Raw genomic sequence first — 14393 nt, 5'->3', positions numbered from 1 at the left:
TGTGTGTGTGTGTGTATACATATATATGAACTTTAAAGCGGTAAAGCTCATGAGATCTGGAAAGAACTTACAAGGACAGCTTGCGCACCAAGGGCTAACGCCTTGAAAACATCTGTTCCTCCTCTTATTCCTCCATCAAATAAAACAGGAACCTTTCCCTTAACTGCACCAACCACCTGCACAAGCCACGCTTAAAAACAACTCACATGCCTAACGCTAATGTTCTTTTAATGCATGTGCTACACAAGACATTTCTGGTTTCCATAACTGGCTTTCACTGTGATGCCTCTCCTCAACATTTGCATTTTAACAAGTTGCTTACTCCAACTTAGAATTAGTATCGGCTATGGGTAAAGTAGTATATTTGATATTTTTTTCAGTTTTTCTATATATTTAGAGGATTATACTCGTATACACATGTACAAATATGTGTTGGATAAAGTATTTCAGGGAAAATGACGATTCCGATACCATGCACCCTACTTTCTCGATCAGCTAGTCCTTGTAAAACTAATTTTATTCAAAACATTTCTTGTCTTCATTCCTACATGTTGAGCATGGACTGCAATGCAACAGTCAACCATGATGCAGACCAACATAGCAGACCAGCATTCGAGCAGGACCAGAAGCAGCTCTTGTTTATTTTTGATTTTTTGTAAAGCTATCCAAGCTGATATGTAACTAGACTTTTAGAGTTAGTAGGATTTGAATGAGATGGATGTAATAGCCGATTTCTTTCAGCTTTCTCTTGTATTATTTTTAATTTGCAACTTGCCAAAACTGATGGGAGCAGTTACAAGTTTAGGTAACTGTCATACTATTTTTGTAACATCTTATATTTGAAAGATTTCAATGAAAAATTTGAATGTCTTCATCGGTTACTTCCTGTTCTAAGTCTTTCATTTTTGTTTTCTTTGTTTTTACTTTGCTGTTTTATGAGCTTATGCTCTTGGCTGTTCTGTTTTGCTAAGTTGCTGCAGTCTTTGTTTTAACACTACATTCCAAAGGAAGTTCATTACGTATCTTTTGTACAAAGAATCAGCTAAAACACAAGCAGAGAAGTACAAGGACATCACAACTATGAAAAGCCAGAAAAACAAATTGAATAGAATAACAAAGAAGAGAAAAGGGGAGAGAAACAAAACAAATTTTTCATGGTCAGTCTGAGTGGTCATCAAAGGTGATCCGAAACCTATATCAGGTTCAGAAGCAACTGCTTTAGTTTTGGCAACATATGATCTGATTTTTGGTCACCATCAAACTACTAAATACTTTATAAAAGTTTATTTCTTTTATAAAAATTGGTAGACTAAAAGAGTTTTAATCCTATACATTTGAGTGTTTAGTAGAAAAATCTTTATAACTAACAAAATTATGATGAGCAGAAATAAAAGAAAAAAGATTAATTACCTAAATTAAAATTAAGGGCTTTAATGTGTAAACATCATAGATTAAAGGTTTATTTAACGAAGGGCTTGCTTAGACATAACATGGTAGCTTGAGGGTTCTTCGATATATTAGCACGAATGTTTTAAGTAAATAACAAATATTAGGATAAATATCAAATTAATAATTAGTATTCCATATCACTTTTCTTGAGAATCTTTTGATTATTTGATAGCATTAATTAGTATTTTAAGAGATTCCAATTGATTTTAGAGATTCTAATTAAGACATTCTTTTCTTAGGTTGATTCAATCTTCATGTATATATAATTGTACATATTTCTAAGAAATACATACTTTTGAGTGAGTTTTTCCTTAATATATTAGAGTATTCATTTCTAATTTCATCATGATATCAGTTTTTTTAATCGATATTTGGGATTTTTTTTTCTGATTTCTTTTTTTTTTTCCAAAAACCCTAGAAACACAAAATTGGTACTTTCCACCCTAGCCTTATTTTTTTCTCCCATTGATCCTACCATTGGAGTCAACATCCACTCGTCGACGAAACCCCAAGCTTCAATGACCAGAAGACCTGCACAAGGGCTTCACACGTTGTCGCAAGCTACTGCAGCTTTGTTTCATGCGCTGTGCGCGGGCTTCACCTCCTATTGTTGTGTTTTTCCGACACTGACGCCGCCGCTGTGCTCTTTGCTCTTTTCTAGTTATTCTCCTCTCGGTGGTGGTGTTTTTTGGCTAAGTTTTTTTGTGGGATCTCTTTTGTGTTCTTTTATTAGGTGTTTCTTTCTCTAATTTTCCAAGTAGTTTTTTTTTTTTTGGGATTTTAGGTGTATTTTTTCCAACATTATGTCTAAGGACAAGAAACTCATGATTCCAATCGATAATCTCTCGTTTCAAATTAGCCCTATGAAGTTTGATGGACATAATTACCTTGCTTGGTTAAGGTCTTGCTTGTTGTTTATTAAGGCTTGTTGCTCACAGGGATACATCACCGATAAAACGACGAAACCTGAACTCACTGATTCAACTTTTAGTCAGTAAGATTCAACGAACTCTCTTTTTATGGCATGACTTATCAACTCTATACAACACAATATTCCAAAACTTATTTGCTGTTTGGTACTGTGGACAAGATTTGGAAAGTTGCTGCTCTCACCTACTCTTATGTTGGGAATGATGCGTAAATTTTTGAGATTCATAATAAGGTCTATGGTACAAAACAGAGAGAGCTAGCGATTTTTCAATATTTTGTTAAATTAAATGGGTTGTGGGAGGAACTTAATTATTATCAAGATTTTCAGGCAACTTGTACCAATGATGCCGATAAATTTTAGAAGATGGTGGAAAATGACCGCATTTTTGATTTCTTGGCTGGGTTGAATGCTGAGTATGATCAGATTTAGGTTCAAGTTATTGGCAAGACTCTATTCCCTTCTCTCCATGAGGCATACTTCTATGTACAACAAGAGTAGAGTCATCGTGTTGTTATGCTCTATAATCCTTCTCTTGAGAAAACTGGCCTCATTGCTAACTAGGATGGTCCATCAGGTTGTAAGTCTGATAAGGATCACTTGACGTGTGGCTACTGTGGTAAGCCTTGGCACACTAAAGATTCGTATTACAAGTTGCATGGTCGCCCCACTCAAGGTTGTGGTGGAAAACGAAGGGGTAATTCTCAGTCTCAGACAAATTTGTCAGCCTCTGTGACAATAGATGTAACAGCCCGATTCTGGGTCTAGTCGGAACAGTGGTTTCGGGACCACAAATTCGACGAGGGAAAATATTATTATCATTATATTTTTAAGGTCGATAATTTCATGAAAAAATTTCCTAAAAATTTCGTTCGAAAATTTTGACGTTTGGGCACTTAATTTAGTCAAAAGGACTAAATTGTAAAAAGTGTAAAAGTTGAGTTCTACATCTTAGAGGTGTCTAATTGTTATGAAATTTTAAACTGGAGGTCCTTATGTGGTAATTAGACCATTAGTAAATTGATGGATAAATATAGACATAAGAAATGGGTGAAATAGATTTTTTTTAAAATGGGTGCATTTTCGTCATTTGGTAATAAAAAGAATAAAAAGGGAAAAAGATGGCAAAAATCATCATCTTCTCCATAAGTTGCTGCCAAAACTTGGAAGACACCATAGCTAGGGTTTCTTTGATTTTTCAAGCTCATAGTAAGTGCATCTTAGCCCCGTTTTTAATGTTCTTCGCATTTTTGAAATCACCGTAGCTCGATTTAGCTTATTCTATCAATAATTCATGTTAGGGTTAATATTTGGAAAACTACCCAAAGGTGAAATGTGTTTATTTTTCTGTTTTATTTTGGAATATGAAGCTAGAAATCATGTTAAACAACTTTTGCTAATTGATTTTAAGAAAAAACAAGTAAATCGACAAAATCGGTAAAAATATTTATTGTTCATAAGTGTATGTTAGAGTGAGAATTTAATGTTGCCATAGAAGGGAAAAGTGTTCAGCATGTTATAAAACATAAGAATAAGGTGTGAAATTTAATTTTCGAGCTTGGGGATAAAAATGTAATTATGCAAAAGTTTAGGGACAAAATTGTAATTTTATAAAAGTTGAGTCGAAGCTTGTTTTAATAAATGTGAATATTAAACAAGCTCAATTTTCTATTATAGATCAAGAAAGACGAGAAATCAACCTTAATCGGGGAAAAGAGAAGATTGATGATTAAATTGCAAAATCTTTACATTTTGTATCGAGGTAAGTTGTATGTAATTATTACATTGTTATAATTATTTTTGTTATGTTTCGTAACAATATACGTGAAAGGGTTAATATTATAATGTGTTTTGGACAAATTATAAATTTATTTGAGTAAAGATTTGAATAAGGTGTCGATGAACACGTGAGTAGTACTGTGTGGAGGCTACTACGTGTATCGATAAATAATGGTCACATGTATAGTACTAAGTGAAGGATACTATGTGTACCGAGAAGCTTTGAGCACGTGTGTAGTACTGTGTGAATGCTACTATGTGTATCGGTAATCTACGGTTACATGTGTAGTACTAAGTGAAGGCTACAATGGGTACCGAAAAGCTTTGGTCACGTATGTAGTACTATGTGAAGGCTACTACGTGAGCCGTAAAACTTGATCACATGTGTAGTACTATGTGAAGGCTACTACGTAAACTGTAAAACTGATCACGTGTGTAGTACTATGTGAAGGCTACTACGTGTATCGAATGATAAAATAATATGAGTAGTACTGTGTGAAAAGCTCCAAATATTTTTTTACACCGTCATGATGATGAAATATGAGTATGTGATTGGAATGTAATAAGTTGTGAAAAGTGATTGAAGTGATGAAGTTTGTGTTGTGTTATAAAATAAATGGTTATAGTGCTATGTGAATAAGGAATGTTGGAATAGAACAGATTTGGACAGTGACGGTGATGTTAGTTTGAAAAATCACCAAAAACTATATAAATTGAGTTAGAGGTTAAATAATATATTAAATTGAAGCTTAATGAGTCTATTTTCATATGGAAGAAACAAAGTAAGCAAAGGAGTTGTATATTTGGGGATATTTAAACTTTATTGAGACAGGGTTGGATTGATTTCGAAATCCTCTGTTCCAAATTTGGAAAATCACCAAAAATTTTACAAAAATAATTATGGCTTGAAATTTACATTATTGAATTCCTTAATGAGTCTATTTTTAAGAGAAAGAAACGAGAACATTTTTGAATTTTTACAAAGAGTGAAATAAATTTTAGTGAAGAGAGGTCAGAAGTGTCAAACAGTGAAACATGGGAATATTTAGAGAATAAAATGTACTAATTTACTAAACCAAAAATTCTGAAAATTTTATGGTAAGAATATATATGAGTCTAGTTTCAGGGAAAATTTAAAGATCTTAATTTTGAGTTCCGTTGCTCTAGATAAAAATAATTTAGTGACTGTAACGCAGAAAAATAGTTTGCTGGAAGTTGACTAAACGATATATTTATGTGTGATATAAATTATATAATATATGATATTATTCTAGAAATTTATTTATCAATTACATACATACTTACTAAGCTATAAGCTTACTCCTCTTTATTTTTCCTTTGTTTTATAGTGATATTAATCAGCTCGGGAATTGGACGGAGTCAGAACATCATCCTCACTATCATCATCAACTCTTGGGTATTTTGCAACCAATCCTTTTGAAAAATGGCATGTATAGATGACTTAATGCAATGTAATATAAACTTATATATAAATGTATAAAATGTGGTTTGGTTTAAAATGTTAGTATCTATAATTGATGAATTATTTCCCTAAATCTATTGTCCATATAGTTTAGGATGTTATGAATGGATTAATCGTGTCTGAATATATGATTGTATTTGGTTGAAATATTGATGTTGGTTGAGATTGTGTTTCGAAAATTTGCAAGAGGAATTGAATATTTATGAAAAGAAACTATGTCAAAATTTTTGTAAAAAAAATTTGATCATTTGATAACACTTCTTACCTTGTTTCAACGATAAATACGGGTACGATGTGTTACATTTTAGTGGTATCAGAGCTATGGTTTAGCCGATTCTCGGATTAGTATAATGTGTGTAAAAGTCTATCTATACATGCCATTTAAATATTGTGATAGTGAGATGATTTCTGACAATTTAAAATTTTGTTTTATATAGTAAATGGATCCTGATCGAAGTGTGGCAGATGATGTTGAAAGTAACGCGCCGGCTCCCGCATAAGGGACTGTGCATGAAGAAAGTAGACAGGGGACACATAGTCAGGATTAGGCTCGGTAAGCTTTCCTTCGAATGATGAGTAATTGGTATACAAAATTTGTTCGTGCAAATCCGAATGTTCAACCCCCTCCACCCCCTCCTATTCCTCAACCGGTTCCCGCAGCTCCACAAAATGTTGACTTGGTAAGATCAAGTAGGCCTCCTGTTGACAAAATCTGAAAGCATGGAGCTGAATATTTCAGAGCTAATATAGATGATGACCCACAGAAGGCAGAGTTTTGGCTTGAAAATTCCATTCGGGTATTTGATGAATTGAATTGTACTCCCGAAGAATGTTTAAAATGTGCAATATCTTTTTTAAAAGATTCAGCGTATCGTTGGTGGAAAACATTGGTATCTGTGGTTCCGAAAGAAAGGGTTACGTGGGAATTCTTCCAGGATGAATTCAGAAAAAAATACATAAGCCAACGGTTCATTGATAAAAAACGCAAGGAATTTCTCGAGTTGAAGTGGGCCGAATGTTTGTGGCTGAGTATGAAAGAGAGTTTGTTAGATTGAGTAAATATGCTCAAGAATGTGTACCCACCGAAGCTGCTATGTGTAAAAGGTTTGAAGATGGTTTAAATGAAGACATTAGAATATTTGTTGGGATGTTGGAACTGAAGGAATTTGTAGTATTGGTTGATCGAGCTTGTAAGGCTGAAGAATTGAATAAAGAAAAGAGAAAAGCTGTGATAGAGGCTCGAGATACAAGGAAGCGGCCCATGAGTAAACCATTTCAAACTCAGTCAAAGAAGTCTAAATAGATGAATCCTAGAGTGACTACTTCAATTGGATATCCATGTCGAGACCGGGGAAAATTGTATTTGGGTTCTGAAGCTCAAGCTACACCGGTATCAAGTGTGGGTAGTATGAAGCCTAGTAGACCGGAGTGTCAGCATTGTGGAAGACAACATCCTGGTGAATGCTGGTTAATTAGTCGGGCTTGTTTCAAGTGTGGTTCTCGACAACATTTTATTAAAGATTGCCCTGAGAAAATTGAAGAAGAAAAATTTTAGAATGTTAGATCGAGTGATACTGTTAGCAGAGGTAGACCGTCGAGAAACACCGGAACTAGAGATAGTGGTAAAAGTGGAATGAAGGGTACAACTGCAAAATCAGAACCTCGAACACCTGCTAGAGCTTATGCCGTATGTGCTCGTGAGGATGCATCATCTCTCGATGTGATTACTGGTACATTTTCTCTTTATGATATTGATGTTGTTGCCTTGATTAGCCCTGGGTCTACTCATTGATATATATGTGTGAATTTAGTATCTAATAAAAATTTTCCTGTTGAAAACACTGAATTTGTGGTAAAAGTATCAAACCCTTTAGGCAAATATGTTTTAGTTGATAAGGTTTGCAAGAATTGTCCTTTGACGATTCAAGGTTACTGTTTCCCGGCTAATCTGATGTTCTTATCATTTGATGAGTTCGATGTTATCTTGGGGATGGATTGGTTGATTTTGCATGATGCCAAGGTAAATTGTAGACAGAAAATCCTTGAATTGAAATGTGGAAATGGTGAAATTCTTCGGGTTGAAGCGGAAGAGCCGAATAAATCGCCTATAGTGATTTCGCACATGTCAGCCCAGAAATACATGAGAAAGGGATGTGAAGCTTATCTTGCTTATGTGTTGAATACTGGTATAGCCGGGTCGAAGCTTGAATCAGTGCCGGTAGTTTGTGAATTTTCGGATGTATTTCCAGAGGAATTGCTTGGGTTACCTCTGATTAGAGAAGTTGAGTTTGCTATTGACTTGTTACCTAATACTGCACCGATTTCTATTGCTCCGTATCGGATGGCTCCGACTGAGTTGAAAGAATTAAAAGCTTAGCTACAAGAATTGACAGACAAAGGATTTGTGAGACTGAGTTTTTCTCACTAGGGTGCTCCTGTATTATTTGTGAAAAAGAAAGACGGCTTTATGAGACTTTGTTTTGACTATCGCCAGCTCAACAAAGTGACTATAAAGAACAAGTATCCTTTGCCGAGAATTGATGATTTGTTTGACCAACTAAAAGGAGCAACAATGTTTTCAAAGATTGATCTGAGGTCTGGTTACTATCAGTTGAGAGTTAAGGAGTCTGATGTGCCAAAGACCGCTTTCAGAACGAGGTATGGACACTATGAATTTCTGGTAATGCCTTTTGGTTTAACTAATGCTCCGACTATTTTTATGGATTTGATGAATCGAATTTTTCGGCCGTATCTGGATAAGTTTGTGGTGGTGTTCATAGATGATATTTTAATTTATTCTCGGGATGAATCCGAGCATGCGGAGCATTTGAGAACTGTGTTGCAGATACTGAGGGAGAAGAAATTGTATGCTAAATTCAGAAAAAGTGAGTTTTGGCTTCGTGAAGTTGGATTCTTGAGACATATAGTTTCAAGTGACGGTATTCGGGTTGATCCGAGCAAAATTTCAGCAATTGTGGATTGGGAACCACCAAAGAATGTGTCCAAGGTTAGAAGCTTTCTGGGTTTAGTCGGGTATTACCGACGTTTTGTCAAGAGATTCTCAATGATTGCCTCTCCTATGACTAAGTTGCTACAAAAGAATGTTAAGTTTGAGTGGACCGATAAATGTCAACAAAGTTTCGAGAAATTAAAGGCATTATTGACGGAGGCACCAGTGTTGGTACAACCTGAGTCAGGTAAGGAGTTTCTAGTTTATAGTGATGCATCATTGAATGGTCTTGGATGTGTGTTAATGCAAGAAGACAAAGTAATAGCTTATGCTTCGAGACAGCTGAAACCGCATGAGAAGAATTATCCAACTCATGATTTAGAGTTGGCTGCCATTGTTTTTGCTTTAAAGATTTGGCGCTATTATTTGTATGGTGAGAAGTGCCGAATCTTCACTGATCATAAGAGCTTGAAGTATTTAATGAATCAAAAAGACTTGAATTTGCGACAACGAAGATGGCTTGAGCTAATAAAAGACTATGAGCTAGTGATTGATTATCATCCCGGAAAAGCTAATGTGGTTGTTGATGCTTTGAGCAGAAAATCTTTATTTGCTTTGACAGCTATGAGTACGAGATTAACCTTATCTGATGATGGTTCAATTTTGGCTGAATTGAGGGCTAGACCATTATTCCTTTAGCAAATTCGGGAAGCTCAAAAGAATGACAGTGAATTGCAAGCTAGGAGAGCTCAGTGCGAAGCAGGTGTTGACTCAGATTTTCGAATTAGTTCAGATGATTGCCTGATGTTCCGGAATAGGGTATGTGTACTAAAAAATAATGAATTAATTCAGACCATTTTATGTGAGGCACACAGTGGTGATTTGTCAGTTCACCCAGGTAGTGTAAACATGTATAATGATTTGAAGAAATTGTATTGGTGGCCAGGCATGAAAAAGGATATCTCGGAATTTGTATCAAAGTGTTTAATTTGTCAACAAGTGAAAGCTAAACATCAAGTACCATCGGGTTTACTCCAACCGGTAATGATTCCAGAGTGGAAATGGGACAGGATCACGATGGATTTTGTGACAGGATTACCTCTGACTCCAAGGAAGAAGGATGCTATTTGGGTGATCGTTGATAGATTGACAAAGTCGGCTCATTTTATACCGGTACGCATAGATTACTCACTTGATAGGTTGGCGAAGCTATATGTTGCTGAAATTGTGAGATTGCACGGGTGCCTAAGTCCATTATATCGGATAGAGATCCGAGGTTTACTTCGAGGTTTTGGATAAAGTTGCAAGAGGCCCTGGGTACAAAATTGAACTTTAGTACTACATTCCATCCGCAAACCGACGGACAATCTGAAAGAGTGATTCAAGTTCTTGAAGACATGCTCCGGTGCTTTATTCTGGAATTTGAAGTCAGTTGGTAGAAATATCTACCATTGGTTGAACTTGCTTACAACAATAGTTATCAGTCGAGTATACGAATGGCACCGTACGAAGCATTATATGGACGTAAGTGTAGAACACCTTTGTATTGGACTGAGCTCAGTGAGAATCAGATTCACGAAGTTGATTTGGTGAAAGAAACTGAAGAAAAGGTGAAAGTAATTCGTGACTACTTAAAGGCTGCTTCAGATCAACAAAAGTCATATTTGGATTTAAAGAGAACAGAAATTGAGTTTCAAGTGGGTGATAAAGTGTTTTTAAAAGTATCTTCGTGGAAGAAGATTTTGAGATTTAGCCGTAAAGGCAAATTAAGTCCACGTTTTATTGGACCGTATGAAGTTATTGAAAGGATTGGACCCGTAGCTTATCGGTTAGCTTTGCCGGCAGAGTTGGAAAGAATACATAATGTATTTCATGTATCGATGTTGCGACGCTATCGTTCAGATCCTTCAGATATAGTTTCTCCTACTGAGATTGAAATTCGGCCAGATATGACTTATGAGGAGGAACCGATAAAGATTTTGGCCCGAGAGATCAAACAGTTAAGAAATAAAAGTGTAGCCTTAGTGAAAGTGTTATGGCAAAAACATGGAATGGAAGAGGCTACGTGGGAACTGGAGGAAGTTATGAGGAAACAGTACCCAAACCTCTTTTCTGGTAAGATTTTCGAGGACGAAAATCCCTAAGGGGGGAGAGTTGTAACAGCCCAATTCTAGGTCTAGTAGAAACAGTGGTTTCGGGACCACAAATCCGACGAGGGAAAATATTATTATCATTATATTTTTAGGGTCTATAATTTCATGGAAAAATTTCCTAAAAATTTCGTTCGAAAATTTTGACGTTTGGGCACTTAATTTAGTCAAAAGGACTAAATTGTAAAAAGTGCAAAAGTTGAGTTCTACATCTTAGAGGTGTCTAATTGTTATGAAATTTTAAATTGGAGGTCCTTATGTGGCAATTAGACCATTAGTAAATTAATGGATAAAGATAGACATAAGAAATGGGTGAAATCGATTTTTTTTAAATGGGGGCATTTTAATCATTTGGTAATAAAAAGAATAAAAAGGGAAAAAGATGGCAAAAATCATCATCTTCTCCATAAGTTGCTGCCAAAACTTGGAAGACACCATAGGTAGGGTTTCTTTGATTTTTCAAGCTCATAGTAAGTGCATCTTAGCCCCGTTTTTAATGTTCTTCGTATTTTTGAAATCCCCACAGCTCGGTTTAGCTTATTCTATCAATAATTCATGTTAGGGTTAATATTTGGAAAAATACCTATAGGTGAAATGTGTTTATTTTTCTTTTTTATGGTGGAATATGAAGCTAGAAATCATATTAAACAACTTTTGCTAAGTGATTTTAAGCAAAAACGAGTAAATCGACAAAATCGGTAAAAATATTTATTGTTCATAAGTGTATGTTAGAGTGAGAATTTGATGTTGCCATAGAAGGGAAAAGTGTTCAGCATGTTATAGAACATAAGAATAAGGTGTGAAATTTAATTTTCGAGCTTGGGGGATTAAGATGTAATTATGCAAAAGTTTAGGGACAAAATTGTAATTTTATAAAAGTTGAGTCGAAGCTTGTTTTAATAAATGTGAATATTAAACAAGCTCAATTTTCTGTTATAGATCAAGAAATACAAGAAATCAACCTTAATCGGGGAAAAGAGAAGATTGAGGATTAAATTGCAAAATCTTTACATTTTGTATCGAGGTAAGTTGTATGTAATTATTACATTGTTATAATTATTTTTGTTATGTTTCATAACAATATACGTGAAAGGGTTAATATTATAATGTGTTTTGGACAAATTATAAATTTATTTGAGTAAAGATTTGAATAAGGTGTCGATGAACACGTGAGTAGTACTGTGTGGAGGCTACTACGTGTATCGATAAATAATGGTCACATGTGTAGTACTAAGTGAAGGCTACTATATGTACCGAGAAGCTTTGAGCACGTGTGTAGTACTGTGTGAATGCTACTACGTGTATCGGTAATCTACGGTTACATGTGTAGTACTAAGTGAAGGCTACAATGGGTACCGAAAAGCTTTGGTCACGTATGTAGTACTATGTGAAGGCTACTACGTGAGCCGTACAACTTGATCACGTGTGTAGTACTATGTGAAGGCTACTACGTGAACTGTAAAACTGATCACGTGTGTAGTACTATGTGAAGGCTACTACGTGTATCGAATGATAGAAATAATATGAGTAGTACTGTGTGAAAAGCTCCGAATATTTTTTTTATACCATCATGATGATGAAATATGAGTATGTGATTGGAATGTAATAAGTTGTGAAAAGTGATTGAAGTGATGAAGTTTGTGTTGTGTTATAAAATAAATGGTTATAGTGCTATGTGAATATGGAATATTGGAATAGAACAGATTTGGACAGTGACGGTGATGTTAGTTTGAAAAATCACCAAAAACTATAAAAATTGAGTTAGAGGTTAAATAATATATGAATTTGAAGCTGAATGAGTCAATTTTCATATGGAAGAAACAAAGTAAGCAAAGGAGTTGTATATTTGGGGATATTTAAACTTTATTGAGACAGGGTTGGATTGATTTCGAAATCCTCTGTCCCAAATTTGGAAAATCACCAAAAATTAAAAAAAAATAATTATGGCTTGAAATTTACATTATTGAATTCCTTAATGAGTCTATTTTTAAGAGAAAGAAACGAGAACATTTTTTGAATTTTGTACAAAGAGTTAAATGAATTTTAGTGAAGAGAGGTAAGAAGTGCCAAACAATGAAATAGGGGAATATTTAGAGAATAAACTGTACTAATTGGCTGAACCAAAAATTCTGAAAATTTTATGGTAAGAAGGGACATGAGTCCAGTTTCAGGGAAAATTTACGGATTTTAATTTGGAGTTCCATAGCTCTGGATAAAAATAATTTAGTGACTGTAATGCAGAAAAATAGTTTGCTGGAAGTTTACTAAATGATAGATTTATGTGTGATGTAAATTATATAATATATGATATTATTCTAGAAATTTATTTATCAATTACATACATACTTAATAAGCTGTGAGCTTACTCCTCTTTATTTTTCCTTTGTTTTATACTGATATTAATCTGCTCGGGAATTGGACGGAGTCAGAACATCATCCTCACTATCATCATCAACTCTTGGGTATTTTGCAACCAATCCTTTTGAAAAATGGCATGTATAGATGACTTAATGCAATGTAGTATAAACTTATATATAAATGTATAAAATGTGTTTTGGTTTAAAATGTTAGTATCCATAATTGATGAATTATTTCCCTAAATCTATTGTCCATATAGTTTAGGATGTTATGAATGGACTAATCGTGTCTGAATATATGATTGTATTTGGTTGAAATATTAATGTTGCTTGAGATTGTGTTTCGAAAATTTGCAGGAGGAATTGAATATTTATGAAAAGAAACTATGTCAAAATTTTTGTAAAAAAAATTTGATCGTTTGATAACACTTCTTACCTTGTTTCAACGATGAATACGGGTACGAGGTGTTACAATAGAGGACAAGTCCACTTCTACTGAGAGTTTTACCTTGGACTAGATTCAACATCTCCAACTCCTCTTGTCTCAAATAGACTCTACCTCGATTGCTAAGTTTAGTCATGCGAAATCAAGTACTGTCTTAAATGCTCCATCTACTTTTGAATCTTGAATTATTGATTCCGGTGCGAATAGACATATGATAGGGTCAAACAAAAGTTTATTTAACTATACTACTTGTCCATCTAAAGATAGTGTCCGAATAGCTAATGGCTCCCTTACCTCCGTCTCTGGAATAAGTTCTGTTGTTTGTACTCCCAATATCACTTTATCCTCTGTCCTCCACATCCTTAAATTTTTGGTTAACCTTTTATCTGTTAGTACTATCATAAAGTCTTAAATTGTAAACTTGAATTATTTCCCGATCATTGTGTCTTTTAGGACCTCCAAACAGGGAAGACGATGGCAGTGGTAGATTGTGTGATGACTTATATATTCTGGATCAATCGTCCAATATGTCTCAACCCTTATTTGGAGACAATAAAGATGTCAATCGGGAGATAATTCAGTGGCATATGCAATTAGGACATCCATCATTTACTGTTTTTGCTTTATTTTCAAGAATATTAGACTCTTTAGTTTGTGATGCCTGTGAGTTTGCTAAGTGTACAAGAAACAATTATCCTTTATGTAATAATAGAAATATTGTTCCTTTTGGGATTATTCATTCGGATGTTTGGGGTTTTACTCGCCTTACTTCTTTATCTGGTAATCGTTGGTTTGTTACATTTATTAACTGTTGCACTTAGATGACATGAATATTTTTATTAAAGCCCAAAA

The 14393-nt window shown here is 34.6% G+C and overlaps 1 protein-coding gene across 4 annotated transcripts in view; it reads right to left on the bottom strand.

Moving 5' to 3' along the window:
• LOC105772673 (peroxisomal (S)-2-hydroxyacid oxidase GLO4) overlaps positions 1-14393 on the bottom strand; it is an 81709-nt gene that overhangs the window by 485 nt on the left and 66831 nt on the right. For all 4 annotated transcript variants that reach the window (XM_052632447.1, XM_012594082.2, XM_012594080.2 and 1 more), the window contains exon 11: positions 72-176. In XM_052632447.1, coding sequence (XP_052488407.1) covers positions 72-176 — 105 coding nt within the window. The remainder of the gene's footprint in view (positions 1-71; positions 177-14393) is intronic.

This window comes from Gossypium raimondii, chromosome 6, assembly GCF_025698545.1.
Source record: "Gossypium raimondii isolate GPD5lz chromosome 6, ASM2569854v1, whole genome shotgun sequence".
NCBI lineage: Eukaryota > Viridiplantae > Streptophyta > Magnoliopsida > Malvales > Malvaceae > Gossypium > Gossypium raimondii.
Note: the sequence above shows the minus strand (reverse complement) of the source record. Positions and strands in the feature narration are given on the sequence as shown.